The sequence below is a fragment of the Aspergillus pseudonomiae genome, assembly GCF_009193645.1.
Source record: "Aspergillus pseudonomiae strain CBS 119388 unplaced genomic scaffold BDV37scaffold_56, whole genome shotgun sequence".
Lineage (NCBI taxonomy): Eukaryota > Fungi > Ascomycota > Eurotiomycetes > Eurotiales > Aspergillaceae > Aspergillus > Aspergillus pseudonomiae.
The window spans coordinates 48,600-66,158 of NW_022476048.1; the positions used below are offsets into that span (position 1 = coordinate 48,600).

At 49.7% G+C, this 17,559-nt stretch overlaps 7 protein-coding genes across 7 annotated transcripts; 3 read left to right on the forward strand and 4 right to left on the reverse strand.

Annotated features, from left to right (window-relative positions):
* Positions 1-4,057: 4,057 nt before the first annotated feature.
* Positions 4,058-6,019, reverse strand: BDV37DRAFT_285116 (putative acid phosphatase; the record flags this gene model as incomplete). Its single annotated transcript, XM_032087649.1, has 7 exons — positions 4,058-4,983; positions 5,039-5,373; positions 5,444-5,609; positions 5,681-5,696; positions 5,757-5,791; positions 5,855-5,867; positions 5,930-6,019. The coding sequence occupies 7 exons, from the start codon at positions 6,017-6,019 to the stop codon at positions 4,058-4,060; spliced, it is 1,581 nt and encodes a 526-aa protein (XP_031939311.1).
* Positions 6,020-6,803: 784 nt separating this feature from the next.
* BDV37DRAFT_253458 (GTR/RAG family Ras-related GTP-binding protein) lies at positions 6,804-9,153 on the forward strand. Its single transcript, XM_032082534.1, has 6 exons — positions 6,804-7,361; positions 7,462-7,521; positions 7,820-7,914; positions 7,967-8,068; positions 8,123-8,806; positions 8,860-9,153. Exons 2-6 carry the CDS (start codon positions 7,516-7,518, stop codon positions 9,044-9,046), a joined length of 1,074 nt encoding a protein of 357 aa, XP_031939312.1. The 5' UTR covers positions 6,804-7,361; positions 7,462-7,515; the 3' UTR covers positions 9,047-9,153.
* A 1,041-nt stretch (positions 9,154-10,194) lies between these two features.
* On the forward strand, positions 10,195-11,262 carry BDV37DRAFT_253462 (putative heme/steroid binding domain protein). The gene is made up of 2 exons (XM_032082535.1): positions 10,195-10,600; positions 10,702-11,262. The coding sequence occupies exons 1-2, from the start codon at positions 10,352-10,354 to the stop codon at positions 11,194-11,196; spliced, it is 744 nt and encodes a 247-aa protein (XP_031939313.1). The 5' UTR covers positions 10,195-10,351; the 3' UTR covers positions 11,197-11,262.
* Positions 11,255-12,190, reverse strand: BDV37DRAFT_253463 (40S ribosomal protein eS25; the record flags this gene model as incomplete). The annotated part of the gene is made up of 4 exons (XM_032082536.1): positions 12,156-12,190; positions 12,054-12,087; positions 11,671-11,880; positions 11,255-11,606 (listed from the first exon to the last, which is right to left on the reverse strand). Coding segments are annotated over exons 1-4 (266 nt in total), but the record flags the coding sequence as incomplete, so codon positions are not given.
* Positions 12,191-12,260: 70 nt separating this feature from the next.
* Positions 12,261-14,233, reverse strand: BDV37DRAFT_166742 (WD40 repeat domain-containing protein). The gene is made up of 3 exons (XM_032079257.1): positions 14,078-14,233; positions 13,197-14,026; positions 12,261-13,129 (listed from the first exon to the last, which is right to left on the reverse strand). The coding sequence occupies exons 1-3, from the start codon at positions 14,097-14,099 to the stop codon at positions 12,509-12,511; spliced, it is 1,473 nt and encodes a 490-aa protein (XP_031939315.1). The 5' UTR covers positions 14,100-14,233; the 3' UTR covers positions 12,261-12,508.
* A 389-nt stretch (positions 14,234-14,622) lies between these two features.
* BDV37DRAFT_253465 (tRNA-dihydrouridine synthase family protein) lies at positions 14,623-16,799 on the forward strand. Its single transcript, XM_032082537.1, has 2 exons — positions 14,623-14,900; positions 14,956-16,799. Exons 1-2 carry the CDS (start codon positions 14,733-14,735, stop codon positions 16,396-16,398), a joined length of 1,611 nt encoding a protein of 536 aa, XP_031939316.1. The 5' UTR covers positions 14,623-14,732; the 3' UTR covers positions 16,399-16,799.
* Positions 16,643-17,333, reverse strand: BDV37DRAFT_285121 (CENP-X/MHF2 family protein; the record flags this gene model as incomplete). The annotated part of the gene is made up of 2 exons (XM_032087650.1): positions 16,643-16,690; positions 16,779-17,333. The coding sequence occupies 2 exons, from the start codon at positions 17,331-17,333 to the stop codon at positions 16,643-16,645; spliced, it is 603 nt and encodes a 200-aa protein (XP_031939317.1).
* Between the last annotated feature and the right edge of the window lie 226 nt (positions 17,334-17,559).

Below are 17,559 nucleotides of genomic sequence, written 5' to 3' on the forward strand. Positions count from 1 at the left end.
ACTAATTCTTTTTCCCTAGCCAAGTTGGCTACCCTTCCTCCCGCCCGCGGGCTATTATTCAAAGCCTTTCGCGGAAACGTTGCCCCATCTATAATAGCCCGCTCTCCAGTTCCTTTCAGAGCTCCGTTTTCCCGACCATTTTGGCATATTCCCAAAGCTGCATCCAAACCGAAGTCTATTAAACCGAAGTCCATTAAGCCAAAGGACTCGATATCAAAAAGTCCTGCTTCCGCTAGTTTCGCTAGATCAAAGCCCCGACCCAAATCACATCCGTCGAAATCGACCGTTCCTCCCACGAAACCCTTACCCACACTGAAAACCGAGCCATATCCACTCAAACGGGATACATTTCTTCTCCGAGCTCCGAGACTTATTACGCGACGGGGATCGAAAAACTATTTGCTATACAGCTCGAAAACTCACAAGCTCTCAGGTTTCGATTTCTTGCCGACCCCGCCTGTCGGACAGAAGCCCATGAAGTTCTTCTACCAGGTCATCACGACTCCCACGGCCGATACTCCCGGCACGACCGTCGCGCTTCAGTTCCCAGAAAAGCGGTATTTCTTCGGACAGATCTCCGAAGGAACTCAGCGGGCATGTACGGAACGTGGTGTTAAGCTCTCTTACCTCACCGATGTTTTTCTCACGGGTCGCATGGAATGGGGCAATAATGGTGGCTTGATTGGCGTGATCCTTACGCTCGCAGATGGTATTGCCAGTGCGAATACTGCCCTGGAGGCTATTGCCCGTGAGAAGGAGGCCCGTCTACAAAAGTCTGCAAAGTCTGACAAAAAGCCCCCCGCGAAGGCCAAATTGGAGCATGGCGTGCCCTACGCCGTCCAGGACGGAGAGGCTGTTGCGCAGCGGGGGACCTTGACAATCCATGGTGGTAAGAACCTTACACATACCTTAGCCACTGCTCGGAGATTTGTGTTCAGGAAGGGTATGCCAGTCTTCACGCGGGAATATGACAGTGAGAGTATGGCTAAGAAAGAGTCTGCGGAGGCAGAAGATCCTTTTGAAAAACCTACTTGGTCTGATGATAATATCAAGGTATGGGCTATGCCTATTCGTCCTCCCACATCTTTGCAGCCGAAGGAAGTCCCCCGTGTTGCCCCGCAAAGCCCGAGGAAGAGGAGCCTTGATGAATTCAGAGAAGAAGTTACTGCTCAGGAAGCGATTGACCCGCGTACTCGCGACCAAATAATCAGGCAATCGGTTATAACAGACATGTTCAACTCCACATGGAAATTGGATGCTTTGGTTGAAACCCCTTTGGCTGAGGTTAAGATGCCCGCGGTCATGTTTGTTCGCAATCCAGAGACCAGGGCGCTTGAGCAATACACGGGCCCTGCTCCGGGAAGCAATGAACCGCTGCCTGACATCAAGGTTTTCGTACGCCAGCCTTGGCCAGGCGCAGCCGTTGAAAAGATTCCTCCCACTACCTGGTGTGATGAGGCTGTTTCTTATATCGTGCGGAATCATGATATCAGAGGCAAGTTCGATCCCAAGAAAGCGGCGGAGTTGAAGGTCTGTAAAGGCAAGGACTTCGGACGTTTGACGAAGGGCGAAAGCGTGATATCCGAAGATAAGCAAACCATCACGCCTGATATGGTTCTAGGCCCCCCACGACTTGGAAAAGGTCTAGCCATCATCGACCTTCCTAGTTCAGAGTACGTGGAGAGTCTGATTAGTAGGCCGGAATGGAAGTCACCTTCTGTCACCACGAACCTTGAAGCATTTATCTGGATACTAGGCCCCGGAGTCGGAGATCATCCACGGCTACGTGAGTTTGTCGCTAGTATGCCCCATTGCAAACACACTGTGTCTAGCTCGGACTATTGTCCAAACTACTTGTCTATGGGCAGCATTGCCGGGTCATCTGTTCGTATGGCGCAGTTGAGGCGTGACAATTATCCAGTACCAGTCCATGACAATGTGAGCCTGCCGCAACCAGGGACACGCACTCATGGTTCGGAGGTCACAATGAAAAATGTGCAGAATTCGCCGTTCGAAGCAATTGAACCTGGCCTTATCATTGACATGGAACCTAATTTTGGCATTAACCGTTCTGAGGTTGTCCCACGGTTCAATGCAATTGAGGCAGTGCGAAGGATGCCTGTGGCAGTCCAGAAACGTATGAGTACGATCGATAAGCGAGTCAAAAAGGAAGAATTTGAGGAAAAGCTGCGGCAGTTCCGGAAAGATCTTCCAGGAGCCGATGCGGAGATTATCACCTTGGGTACAGGTTCTTCTTCTCCTTCCAAATACCGCAATGTTTCCAGCACCCTCGTTCATGTTCCTGGTTACGGGTACTATCTGCTTGACTGCGGCGAGAACACGCTTGGTCAGCTGAAGCGCGTTTTCGAGCCCGAGAAATTGCGGGAGGTTCTACAGAACTTGCGAATGATCTGGATTAGCCATCTGCATGCAGACCACCATCTCGGTACTGCTTCTGTCATCAAGGCATGGTTCCAAGAGAACTATCCGAATGGAGATTCGCAAACAAGTGCTATCGAGAACGACATGTCCAAGATACTCAAGGAAAAGCGTTTGTTCCTTGTCTCTGAAGAAAACATGATCTGGTGGCTAGAAGAGTACGCAAGCGCTGAAGATTTTGGCTTCGGAAAAGTGATTCCCTTGTCCGCCTATCCCGTGATTCACAACAGGGCACTGCGGACTAAGTTTGTGTACCGACACTGCCGTGCGGATGGCTCATTCTCTAACCAGGAAGTTGAAAATGCAAACCCCCGAAGTACAGAGCTTAGCTTTGACAGCGAGTCATCTCCGCTCACGCCACTTCTCCGCGAAGCCACAGGTCTTGCCGATCTCTTAACCACAAAGGTGTCTCATTGCCGTGGCGCCATGGCGGTCTCACTTGTCTTCCCGAACGGCTTCAAGGTCTCCTTCTCGGGTGACTGCCGACCTTCCGCTAGCTTCGCCGCAATTGGACACGGCTCCACCGTTCTCATCCATGAAGCCACCTTCCAGGATGACATGGGAGTATCGGCTATCGCGAAGAAACACTCTACGACCTCCGAAGCCCTAGAAGTTGGCCGCAGAATGGAAGCTCGCGCCATCCTCCTCACCCACTTCAGTCAACGGTACCAGAAGGTCGCGCACGTAGAAAAGAACCACCCGCCTGCCAAACGCCAAGAGACCGTTGTCCAGCCCGAACAACCCGACATCCCAGACAACGAACCGGAAGAGGCCTCCCAAGCGTCAACCTCCAATGGGAACGTTCCTTCCTTCTTTGCCACCATCAAGGTAGAGGAAAAGCCGCAGATAAAGGTTCCTGTCGTCGCCGCCTTCGACTACATGCGCATTCGCGTTGGCGATATGCCCGTCGCGCAAGCGTACGCGCCGGCAGTGGAGAAACTCTATGACATCCTGGAACGCACTTCGGAAGAGGACTCCGAGAAGCAGCGCCAGGAGAAGGAGAAGCAGGAGGCTGCCAAAATGCAAGAGAAGATGAGAAGAAAGGCCAAGCACGAGAAGAAGTCGAAGGCCGGTGCTAGCTTGGCCGATGTGGAACCTACACCTGCTGTTCCTGCCGAAGAAATGGATATCGACAAGAAGTCGCCGGTCAAGCGTCACTCGGCCTGGAGTGCCAGCGAAAGTGAAAGCGGCTGGAGCACCAGTGGCAGTGATAGTGAAGCTGAGGTGCGTGTGAGACGCAACAGCCGCAGTCCCAGCAGGACTGTGAAGCGTTCGAGTTAGAGATAAAGCAAGATACACTTATCGTTACATACCCTGTATCATATCAATATCTGACGTGCTTTCAAGAGGTACATAACTAGTATATGGAGGTAAAAGTTTTGGTCAATGGACAGGTTCTCTGTCCTGTCCGGGTACATATATTATTATTATTAAGCTGGGACATAATACAAGAGAAATGAAGGCGTCTATAGTCTATGTAGTCTCTGATAAGATCACGACGTGCATAATTCTGCGTTTCCTCGTTTTCTCTCTTTCCAAAAAAGATTATATATAGCCAAAATAAATATGATTACCGTACACATTGAGTGACATGCATGGATATATACTTCTGAATCCCCTAGAACCCAGAGACTGCTTTCTCCTTGTCATCCTTGCCATAGAGGCCCGCTCCAACGTTCTCTGTGCACTCTTCCTGCCAGTTCTTGGGCGTGAACTTATCAACGATCTCCTTGAATGCGTCTAATGTGCAGAAGGTATCGTCTCCAGGAAGATGATTTTGCGGTTTCGCAGCGCAACCAGGAATACGGACTGGAACGTCGTTGTAGCGGATACGGACATAGTGTTTCTGCAGGGATTTTCTTGCGGGATCGGGGAAGGACGCAAGGGGAGCACGGGCGGTTTCAGACGGAGGGGGCGGAGTCGAGTTGTCCGAGTTCGAAGAACCCTTCATGAAGGAAAAAAGACCTCCGCTCTTCTTCTGGGCGATGGCAGGGTTTGAGAATTCCTCGAGCATGACGCCAGCATTCTCCCCGCCAGATTTACGGTCCGCCTTTGAGAAGAGCTCGACAGCAATGGAGGAGGTGAAAGGGGGCCACCTGCCAGGGGAGGCGCCCAGACTACCCAAGATCGCTGCCAATGTGGTATCGTGGCATCCGCTCATGGCGAACTTGATCGACTTGCCATCGTCGGTGGAGGACCCAGATGCCGAAGTTTCGCTGCGCCAGCCACCATCGATGGCGGTGCTGACCATGCGGTCGACCACATCTCCTAGTAGGGCTCCAATGCCAAGTTTGCGGTATTCGGTGCTCTCGTTGTAACCAGCGAACCATTCGTCGACGGCAATTTGTTCCATGTACTGTCTCAGTTTCTTGTCGTAGAATTCTGCAGGTAGACGTGTTGCGGGTCCGTGGGCGTCGGTTGCGTTGATGGTGTCATTGATTCCAGAGAGTCGGGGGTGAGAGTCGACGGCAACTTTGGGGGACTTCTCGGGCATCCATTTTGATAGGATGCTGTTGATGTAATTCATCTGTTCGGTTTCATTCCCTGCATAAATATGGTGGTCAGCGTATAACTATTTACGCTTGACTACTCCACGTACACCGTGACGCTGCCCTATCGGCAAAGAGCCTGGCCAGTTGTCTGAATCGACGGCAGTTGCCTTCATTGGGGAATAGAGTCTCCTCCGACACGGAGCGTGCAACAATCACTGGCGGAGGGAAGTCTTGGGTACGAGCACTAGCCGGGTACATGCCCCAGAAAGCCTGCTGGAGGGACTCGAGGGCTCGCGGAATGGGTGTGGCGCGGAGGTACATATCCTCGGTGTCGGACTTGATCTTAGGCATGAACCCAAGCTGGTCAACATAAAGATGTCTCAGGCGCTGGCCGAGGGCGAAGGTTGTTTCCCGTCCCCTGTCTGTCAATTCGCCGTGTTGGCTATTGTTGCGAGTTACTCGTCAGTAACCTCGCTCTCGCCAGCCATCCCATATATTGCATCGCGACTTACCAGATGCCTTCAATGTCACCTGTCGCACCCACCGCAACCACCGCCTCATCTCTATCGCCAAATGCCTCCGTCTTTTTCCGCCATTCGAAGCCCTTCCACTGTGAGAGGTCCTGGTTGCTAGCGGCCATTTGGGTCATTCGACGCACAACACTGCAGTACGGCCAATCTTCGCGGGTAAAACAGTCGGTCAGTCTGCGAGGGTATAGAAAACAACTGGATGTGATTGGGAGTATTTACATTCAGCCAGGCCTGCCTTCATGGGTTTAGTAGTTATATCACATTATAGATTGGAGGCATGTGGTTAGCTTCATACATTTTGAAACCGAGAAGATACCGGAGTGCGTTCGCCTGAAACCAGTCAGTCAACTGAACAAGTACTCTAGCCACTGGAGTATCGTTGAACCGCCCTACCATGGCGAAGGAACTATAGTAGAGTTAGTACAAACTCAGGTGCAGTCCAAATCCGATAACTCGTCTGGTACGTACCACCTGGACCAATTGAAGCTTCAAATCTTTCGGATAGAGCTTCTCGAGCTCCTCCTGGGAGTAGGGTTCGCGAGGATTTAGAGAGGTCATGGGGGGCTGCCACAGGTGCGTAAAGAACGACTCTGGACGAAGCAGTTTACTTCTCAAGGTAGGACGAGAGTCGGTGACTCGGCCATCTGTCCGTTGATGACGCCAGAAGGCGGTGGGCGGCAAGCATGGCCCAATCAGCGGTGAAGCTGGCGTCACCTGTTGACGGCGGTTGTTCTTATCCACGTGCAGATCAGCTGGTCTATCAAGTGATGAACAGGAACCCTAGATGTTGCGCCGTAGATACCAAGAAGTCGAATGTATGTCAATTGGGGTATATAGTTAGCTAGTGGTAGAGCTCTTCCTACGACTTGCCTCTGGTCCAGGAAGGATAATAACCAACTTACCCCGCTCATTGTTCAATGTTCAATAATGTTCTCTTTGGGTTTTTTCTAAGCAATTTGCTAGAGAGACTGTCATCTTCAGACAGAGCTCTACTACATAGTCTAGTGTTTATGCTGAGGGCTCCACCTCGATACATTCATTCATTCAAGTGATATGCTCTGAGGAACCACTAGTATATATATTGAACTCCACTCAACGGCTGTCAACATTCGCATTCTAACGGGGGTACCCCACTTGCGTTTAGAGATGGTTGTTAATGCATATACCAAAGATCCTAGGTCTACGGGCTCCACAGCTATACGGAACCTCGATACAGGTACAATTCCACCAGAAAGAAACTCGAGATGGAGGTGGTGAACAAGGTACGACATCGAGTAGGCACAAAGGCGGAAGGATCCATTGACCAATCGTGCCAAGACTCGGACAGTCGGTCTTATCGCAAGAAACGCACTGCGAGCATCTTCCCCAACCTCCAACTTCCGGAGCTTTCGCCGTTGACTCACATAGATAATTTCTCGTGGATAGGAGCTAGCTCGACGGGTTCCCTAGTTCGCTGTCAGTCTGCGGTATTTGTTTAGGAGCTTCCGGCCAGTCTAAAAAACACCCCACACCGGCAGGAGTTTCCGCATTCCCCTTGCCCTGCCAATCAACCCCATATATGCTGGTAGTCGTATACCTCTAACTGCCTGTGTATGCTCGAAGCTCGAGCATTTGCGTGTTATCCTCGCGACTCTATCTTCCTTGACTCGGCTCTACTACTTTTAACCATGAGTTTTTAAAGACCTACTGAACAACAGTTCTCTAGCTCTGGTGCCATCCACACAAGTAACCTGTCTTGAAATAAATGTGTCTTCTCTCTCCCCTGATCAGCTCTCCGGATATCCCATCTGCACAGTAGCCTGCGGAAATTGCGTGCTCTTCTTTGTTACTGGGCACTCAAGTGTGGTGCGTCCCTGGGAGTGGCTGGTTCATTCACTGCGAATCTTGAAACATCAGCACTGTAAGTTCCCATTCCACTCGTATGTTGTTGCCTTCCGGATCGAATCTATCCTGCTTCATCCACCCTGCGTCAGTCCATGCTAACTGACTCACCATAAAAGCTCTTCCTTTATCTGGACCCTTGATTAGTGTTTGACAAACAAAGAGTTGAACATATGGAGGTAAGAGATACAGTTCCTTTGCTGTTCCTTTTTTTGTGGAATCTTTCTTTATGTATCATGTCCTGGACTTGCTGTATGATTCTGCCTTGTGCTATTGTTTGTTGGGACGAAGCTGTGTTATTACCTCTTACGTACCAAGTACCACTTTGCAGCAGGGTTTTCAGTGACTTCTAGCTTGCAGTGTCTCGGATCACTCATTCTGTGGCTACGTGAACGAGCCCTGAAAATGCTTGCACAAGATATAAGAAATTTGGAGGACTAGTACGAGGGAGCTGTGGGTTGCTAACATGCTACCTAGCCGGCAGGACATAACGCGCAGGCGAAGCCGGGGCAGGTTTCCACCGGCAAACCTCAAGATGCCAAACCCCGTCTGTTGTTGATGGGTCTCCGACGGTAAAGTTATCTCCTCTCAGGCATGATCAGGGCTTTATTGACCATGGAACAGGAGTGGGAAATCATCGATCGCTAGTGTCGTTTTCCACAAGATGCCTCCTAACGAAACACTCTTTCTGGAATCAACTACTCGCATTCAGAAGGATTCCATCCAGTAAGTACATCCTTCTAACATGAGAAAAGCATCCATGCTTATGGTCTATCAAAGTTCGTTCATGGACTTCCAGGTTTGGGACTTTCCTGGTCAGCTTGAGTACCTGGAGCCATCTTTCGATCTTGAAGACATTTTCGGAAGCCTTGGAGCACTCGTGTGGGTCATTGATGCACAGGATGACTACCTGGACTCGGTCGCACGCCTGAATCGAACCATCTTGACTGTCCAGCAGTACTACCCTAACATCAACATCGAAGTCTTCATTCACAAGGTTGATGGGCTCTCGGAAGAATACCGCACCGATACATTCCAGGATATCGTACAGCTCATCTCAGATGAACTTAGTGATGCTGGATATGAAAATGCGCCTGTTCACTACTACCTCACGTCTATCTATGATTATTCCGTCTTTGAGGCCTTTAGCAAGGTGATCCAGAAGCTGATCCCAAATCTATCGACTCTGGAGAACCTAATCAACACACTCGGCAATAATTGTGGATTTGAGAAGACTTATCTGTTTGATGTTCTCAGCAAGATCTACATTGCGTCTGATACTCGCCCAGTTGATATGTCCTGCTATGAAATGTGCTCGGACTATATCGATGTGATTGTGGACATCTCAGAACTCTACTCATGGGACCACCCCGACCGCAAGCCAAAAGGCGAGCAAAATCATGAGGCAGAGAGCCATGTGGTTCTGCACGACGAGACCATGATCCACTTGATGGAAATGAACAAGTATGCCCCGATTTTACTTTTTACCTGTTAGGAGAACTCGCTGACCCGGCTAGATATCTTTGTCTCGTGTCCGTCATACGCAATCCTGAGGCGAAGGAGAAGAAGGGTTTGATTGACATGAATTGCCGCACTTTCCAGGAGGCTCTCAATGATGTCTTTTCTCGCAGTTGGGAACAGGATCAGGAAGGGTCCGAGCAGGGTCAGGTGACGGAGCATGGCGAGCCAAGCTCGAATAACTGATATTAAAAATGTTTCTGCTATGGCGTTGGAACATCTACGGAGTAGTAGTTCACTATTTGCCTAGTTTAGCACCTCGTATCCTAAGTGCAATACCAGTTTCTGTGTCGAAACTTAACCACTTTATTTAACTTGTAAAGCTGTATTATACTTTAACTGCGCGGTATTACCTCGTAAATAAAAGATCTTGCTTGATGAACATGATATCAAGAGATAGATTAGTATTTGCCTCCTCTTTACTGGCCGACCTTAATGGGTCCAAACATGCGCTGCACGTAGCTGAGGCACCAAGGCACCAAGCAGCGGGTCCACGCTTGGCACTAGCGCGAATTTTTCTTTTTTCTTGAAGCATAAAACGAGCTCCTCTCCAATTTTTTCTTCTCTTTCCTCAACTCAACCATGCAACGCACATATCCATGAGTTGACCTTTTGGTCACTCACTCAAGCATAATGAAGCTTGAAAGCCACATGTTAACATGACACACCAACAATCAACCTCAGTTTCACTAATGCAATGGTAAGTCCAAGCAGTTTTATGATACCCAACAGCACACACATTCAATCCAAACCCCCCTTTCTCGATGATGAAAATTTTTCCCACATTCGCAGTTTCCACGCTAGCCGTCGCTAGAACCCAATCTAGACGTGCTCTGTGCGCAATACTTCCTTGGATGTCTGAGAGATTCTGTCATACAGCTTGATTTTTTATCTCATATGCATGTTTGGGATTGTGGCTGACATGCATTTAGTATTCTCTAGGTTCTTGTTCGATTGAGTGCATATGGGGGTGGGACTACTGGTTGAAGAGCTTGGAGTTTCAGTTTGCTGGTAGACTGCTGGTCGGTCTTGCCGTCGAAGAGTCTTGGAGCTTGGGATAGTCCATTAGGCTCTGCTTCGGATATAGTTGCTTAGCAGTATATGATGGAATGAATGGAATTATTTTTGAGACTGGATCATCTTCAATTTGTAAATCCGTAAATTCGCCAGTATGCATTCACGGTAGATTTTGCATTACCACACGAATATGGAGTTCAAAAACAGCAAAAATCAAAACTCGAAAGCTCCGCTGAAATTATCCCAAAACACCGATAGATTTAAGATAGCATACAGAACAAGTGTCACGTTGTCATCTCACCACCCGAAACAGAAGCGGAGAATCCACCGAAATTAGCCTCAGGACTGCACTCCTAAACTGACCAGCACTCATAAACCTCCCAAACCCAACCCAACCATAACCATAACCTCCATGACATCTTAACTAGACCAAACCAAACCAAACTTTACCTGACCAAAAAGTTGAAAGCGACCATGTCCTCCCTCCGCCAGCGACAGGTCCCCGCCGGCAACAACGAACCATCTACGCCCAAACAGACCGCCCAGAAGACCAAGTCTCGCCATGAAAAGAAGACCGGCCTCAGCATCCTCGACATCATCCGCGTGGTGGTCACACTGATCGTCGCATCATGCGGCTTATCTTACTACATGACGTCGACGGAGTCCGTGCTATGGGGCTACAGGCCATGGTTCACTAGATGGCCGGTGTTGGTCCGGTACTTGGTATGTTTGGCATTCGCTTCTATACTTGCGTTGGATCATCTGCCCGGCTTGAGTCTTGATTGGTGGAATGCGGTCTCAAGTTAGCTAATGAATCGCGACAGCAAGGACCTCTGAGCCTCACGCCCGAGCAACTCGCCCTCTACAACGGCTCCGACTCGGCTCTCCCCATCTACCTCGCCATCAATGGCTCCGTGTTCGACGTCTCCGCGAACCCGCTCGTGTACGGCCCGGGCGGACACTACAATTTCTTTACGGGGAAGGATGCCACGCGCGCGTTTGTCACGGGCTGTTTCCAGGAGGACCAGACGCATGACCTGCGGGGTGTTGAGGAGATGTTCATGCCTCTTGATGAGGAGGCGGAGCTGAAGACGCTGAGCAGTGGGGAGAAGAAGATCCGGCGCGAGCAGGATCGCCGGCTTGCTCGCACGAGTGTGCAGAAGCAGGTGCAGCATTGGGAGAATTTCTTCCGGAATCATCAGAAGTATTTCGAGGTTGGGAAGGTTGTTGGATTGGAGGTGCCCGAGGAGCAGAGGGAGCTTTGTCAGGCTGCTAAGCAGCAGAGGCCTAAGAGGAGTAATATGAAGAAGGGAAATTAGGGACATGGAGTGGTTTGATTGATGGGTTTGTATGTATATAAGTATATGGGCGTGTTTTTTTTTTTTTTTTTTTTTTTTGCCGGTTATCGCGTGCGCTACGTAGCTGATAGGTACTGCTCTCTTATCTGTCATCTTTCCTACTTGGCGGTCCCCGCATGCGTTTCTTGAAACTGTGTATGGTTGCGGTTGTTTGCGAGGGTCGTTTCTTGGTCGATTCTAACAGGCATTTACGTGATACGTCCAGTAGCGGAAAAGCAAGATTTCACTCCGAAATTGATTGATTCATTGAACCACTATACATCATTCGCCCAGCCAAGCTTCCGAATTTTGAGAGATATCATTCGTAAAATATGAGAGGACCGCGAGAAAAGACTAGTGAGGAAACGTTTACTCAGCGGTAACGGCACGGGCTAAACCATCGGTTAGTATATGCGCAAAAAAGTCGGTATCCAGCGGTTCACGGCGAAGACGTACTGTAGATGTTCAACTTGGAGTGGCCGACAACCTTCTTGATCTGGCCCTTCTCCTCAAGGTCCTCAAGAGCCTTACGGGCGAGGGAGCCGTTGATCTTAAGACGATCGACAAGGGTGGCGACGGTGATGAGACGGTAAGACTGGACGTCCTTGTTGAGACGCTCAGCGACCTGCTTCTCGAGGACAACGGCGTGCTGGGCCTTGTCCTTGACTATTTGCAGAGAAAAAAACCACGTCAGTTATTATTGTTCCACTAGCCGGCTTTCTTCATCGTCGTGACTCATGTCCAAACAACCCCTCTGCCCACAAAATAATCGGGTAACATCTTGCTCGGGAAAAGGTTCGTTCGCTGGGAGGATGGATGGGAGACGGTGATTTGCATACCCTTGCCCTTGGACCACTTCTTGCGTGCGGGAGCCTATGAATAAAATATTAGTATAACCTGGACGTCCTGTTGTTCGCTTTCCATGTTCGGCATGAGCTCACCATCTTGACTGTCTGATCTGGTTGTTCGACGACGGATGAGAGCGCGACAATCAACGGCCGGAAGTGAGAGCCCAAGTGCGAAATTCGAGTGGGGAGACCTCTGGCGTCACGTGGGTGCAAACCCTAAGCCCTTGTTTGCTCGGTTAGCGGTGGTGGAAGAAGCGGTCTTTGATTGGCCAGCGTTATCTATATGTATGCCTCAGGCAGAAATGTATAGTTATCATTCTATGCGACCAATGATTACACGGAGATGAGATCTACTGTCAATGGATACATGCATGAGTTTCCAATTTATTGGGGTTTAATAAGGTCAGACTCGCTTGGTATTGCATAACTCATAATTGTTCCTCCAGTTATCGGCTCATGCCTGCACTGTGGCTTCCAGTAGAAGCTTTACCCTTGATAGTATTGAGTACTTTGAACTGTGGCCTATCACCTTCGCTCTCGATACGACCGAGTGTATACTCTTCAGCCGTTCCAAACCAGAACTTTGAGTCTTCTCCTTGATTGCATGATAGCCACTTCATATCGTATCGCCCGCTGTCGCTTCGTGAAGTAGGAATGTAAATGATTGACGGCTGGGCCTCAGGAGTCCAGGATCGAACAGCAGCAACAGTATTGTTGGCAGTGATGATGAGTAGCTGTATTTTGGAGGGATGCCATGCAACCTGTTTGACCGGATGCTCGTGAACCAAGGCTGACACAAGCACGGCAGTGGACTCCAAGTTCCATATCCAAACAATGTTTGGTCGTGTTTGGTCTACAGTGGCTAGGAGGTTTCCCTTGCAACTGAATGCCATGATTGATACGCCCCGCGGTGGGCCAGACGTTTCTGCAGTTATGCTAAAGGCAGAGGAGCTGGACGACTCGGCATATTCAAGGGTGCCATCTGCAGTTGCGAAGCGCTCACGCCAAATACTGGGCGAATTGTCTTCAATTTGGAAGACATGGGATAATGTTGTCGAGCATGAGAACTGTATTTATCCGTTATCTGGCTGGCCCAATATGAAAGAACATCAACTTAGAAAGGAATAGACGTACTGTTTTGCATCGTAAAATATCAACGGTTCCATCGACCTTACCAATGGCTAGGTATTCCGAGACGCCACTCTCGTTCGCAACCGGACTCCATTCTATACCTCGAACTCCAAGGTCAAAGGAGTCATCGAATCCAGGTGGTCCGGTATAAGTCCTGAAGAGCTGTCCGTCGGCAGTGAAAACAAGAACCTTGGTACCCGCACTGGCAGCATCCCAAACGGCTACCCATCTCCCGTCGGGGCTCCATTTCAAGCCTTGAGCGTCTACTGTCGGTAGCACCGCGCGGTTTATTAACTCGTACGATCTGAACGCATGGATGGTCAATAGGTCCACTGCGTCTGGTTTTAACAGAATCGCAAACTGCCCCGTCTTAGGTCGGTACCCGAAGCCATTATGATGAGCAAATTTCGGAGATTTAATAACCTGGCTGCGGCCGGTATCCAGAGCATACACAGTTAACCTTGTATTCCATGCATGAAAAACTATGACCTCATTTTCATCGCTGCCGAAATCAATGTTCAAGGCACCAGGCTCGATACTCTCGATTTCAGCATGTAATTGCAGCGGAAGCAATTGCCATACCAGAACGCGTGCATCACTGGCATGGAGCACACGTCTCCCTGGTGCAATTTCGCCTCTAGCGGCATACGTATCTGGTGATACAGTGTAGCTCGCTCGTGAGAATTTCAGGAATTTTGACGAGCTTTCTTTGACTTTGACGATCTCTACATCCTGGAACCCAGAAGAAGTCGGGTTGAGGTGTAGGATGAGATCTTTCGCACTTGTCTGAGCAGCATATTCTCCATGCTCAGACAGTGAGATTGAGGATGAGACTGAGCTTCGATTAGTGCTTGTCTAATTTGTTGGGAAACTGGTAAACATACCCCCTGTTCCGGTGGAGTCCATTGTTGGTCTTGGAAGCGGCGCTAGTAGTTCAGTGATTTCATCCGTTGAGACAGCTGTTCAAATGGTCGACGGTGCCGGTGCTTCTAACAGTGTGCATTATATCTAACTGTGCACATGATCGTGCTAGTTCCAAGGAAAGTATTCCTAGAGATTTGCAGTCTTGTAGGGTCTCCATTCATTGGGCATGATACACTAGTATTTTCCACTTACGGACGCCAAGTCTTTTCTATAGATTACATAATCGGAATGGCAGTGAGCTACAAAAGGATTCTCTCTTTTGGCATGGAGTAATGAACATGGATCGGAGAGCATTCTGCTCTGAATCTGGATGCGTCATTCAATCTAACAATTGCTATGCTATTACCCTGACAGGCTGTTATGCCCAAGTTTGATCTTAAGTATGTGCATCTTTTAGCTGGATAAGATAAGGCGGACCAAAGTTACTCCGGCCCGAGATAAATCGCCATCGAAAAAAAGTTGCCCGCATTGCGAATAATCCGGGGAATAATTTCAAGCTGACAACTTTCACCGTCCCTCATTCCCTCTTAATCCACAACCATAGGGTTCTTGCGCGTTCTTGCCCCGTGGCTGGGGCGACAATCTCCCAAAACACACTGCTCAAATCTCATCAAAATGACAGTCCCCGAGGTACAATCCGTGTCGCAAAGCAACGGCGAAGCGCAAAGTGCGCCCGCCAATGCCAACACAACACCGAAGCCGAAGTTGTTAGGGAGGGAATTCTACAAGAGTATAGGGAGTCCCAAGTATATTGTGGCACCCATGGTGGATCGATCTGAATTTGTATTATCTTCACTTTCTATCACATAATACTCTCCAATCTAACGGCTGATTCTAGGCCTGGCGCATGCTTACTCGGTCGTTCATGCCACCCGATGATCCCAAGCCTATGCTTGCATACTCGCCGATGTACCACGCGCGCTTGTTCCGGGAACAGTCACAAATGCGTTTGCAACATTTCCATCCCACTCGCGCTGCTATCAAAGGCGATGATACCCCATACTTAGACGGAAACCCCTCCATAGACCGGCCGCTGTTTGTACAGTTCTGCTCGAATAACCCGGATGACTTCTTGGAAGCTGCGCGCCACGTAGCGCCATACTGTGACGCTGTGGACCTGAACCTTGGGTGTCCCCAAGGGATCGCAAGAAGGGGCCATTACGGTGCCTTCCTTCAGGAGGATTGGGATTTAATCTATAAACTGATCAATAAGCTACACACCGAATTGGATGTTCCCGTCACCGCGAAGTTCCGTATACAGGAGACAAAAGAGAAGACACTAGAATACGCAAAAATGATACTATCCGCCGGAGCGAGCATAATTACTCTTCATGGACGCAGGAGAGAGCAGAAGGGTCATAACACGGGTGTAGCGGATTGGAGTTATATTCGGTATCTTCGTGACAATCTGCCTCCGGAGACAGTTATTTTCGCCAATGGAAACATCCTGAACTATGACGATCTGGAGCGCTGCTTGGAAGAGACAGGTGCTGATGGCGTGATGAGCGCTGAAGGAAACTTGTCTGACCCAGCCATCTTCAGCAAACCTCCCCCAGTGGGAAGCGAAGGCAGGGAATACTGGCGCGGCCGGGATGGAAAGGGCGGATACCGGATCGACGCTATCTTCCGCCGCTATCTCGATATCATCTATAAATATGTCCTTGAACAACCTGTTCCGGAGAGGAAGCCTCTCTATCTCCCGTCAGATCCAGAGGAGCCGGAACAACCGGTAGAACCCGCCGCCGAGGAAGCTGAGGAAGAAGGGCCACCGAAAAAGAAGCAGAAACGCGACAAGACGAAGAGACCTACTTCCCCCAGTCTTGGGGTCATGCAGGGACACCTGTTCCAGCTTCTGCGCCCAATGGTGGCAAAACATACAAACGTTCGGGATGCGCTTGCACGGTCAAGGCCAGGCGACATGGCTGCCTTCGAGCACACTCTTGCTCTTACCGAGAGAGCAATCAGAGAGGGCCTCAAGGAATACGAGCAATTCCCGGAGCGCTTTGAGCCATCTCCGAACGAAGAGCTCACGGGCTCCAAGGCAACGATTGCTGAATACGGCAGACCTTGGTGGATCTGCCAACCACACATCCGGCCATTGCCCGAAGAAGCTCTAGAGAACGGTGCCCTCACGGAGAAAGGGAAGAAGCCTAACACGAAGCAAGACAAGGCCAAGCCTGAGGCATCTGCGGAGAAAGCTGACACCCCGGCTGCAGAGACCTCTGCTTCTGAAACCCCGACCAACACGGCTACAACACCGGACGCTTTGGTAAGCGGTTAAGATACTGCGACACTTGTTATTGAAAACCATCTCGCCACCGTGTTCTATTTACTCGAAGCACATAAACTATAGACAACCCATCCACGTACTACCAAAAGACATAATACCCACGACATTACACGGTATATAGAATTAGACCTTTATGCATAGCACTGCGAATCCCAATATCAATTCATAACACCATGGTATCTAAGAATGAAACCCTCAACCCCCAAACTCCAAATCAATAGATAGAACCAACCGTCTAAAAATCCAAAACAAGCTGCGGCGCCATCTTCTCCAAATCCTCGACCTAAAGCCAACCAAGTTAGTAAAAGTCCAGTCCAAACAACCACATCACAGAAGGAGCAGGAAAAAGAGGACGAAAAAGAAGAACAAACCTCAAGAAACCCATCCCCAACCCCCCTCTCAACACCCTTCCCACCCTCAGCCCTCTCAAACGCAGCCCTGGCCAGCGCCTCCCTCACAAAAACATCCACATACTTCGCCACAACCTCATTCGCATCCTTGGCGATCTTCGTCTTCTGCCCCTTAAAATGGTGATGAACAAGCTTCGTCAGCAGTTTCGGCGGAATCGCCGGCTCGCTCGAGAGAATGTCGTTCTCATCGGGGTCCGCATGGACGATTTCCGCAAGGATGTAGTCTGGCTCTTCGGAAGGGGAGCGCGAGCTGGAGCTGGATTCGGATTCGGAGTCCGAGTTCGAGGCTTCTGAGGCCTCGTCGCGGGTGGAGGTTGTAGAGGGCCGGGCGGTCTTGGATGATGAGGCTTTTGCGTTGGGGAGTTTTGCGGGGGCTTTGGGTTTGGATTTGGTCTTGGGTTTGGAGGTTGATGCGGATGCGGTTGTCGAGGGGCCGGCTGTCACTGATGATTGTCGGCTGGGGGGCTTGAAGGGGAGTTGTCTTCGCTTTTTGACGGGCTGGCGCTCTGCAGGCATGGTGAGAATTTGCGATTTTGGACTTGGTCCTCTTTTTTGGGGGTTATGGTTGGAGTGGTTGTTATCGCTTTGATTTCTGGATGCGATGACGCGCTGCCGTGACGCGAAGTCAGGTGATCTGTTGATATCTATGGGTTTTTTTGTGAAATGGGTAATGTTCAGTATAATTTATGGGGAATAAATATATTGTAATTTACTAGGAGTAATATTTAAGGGACTGGCTTTT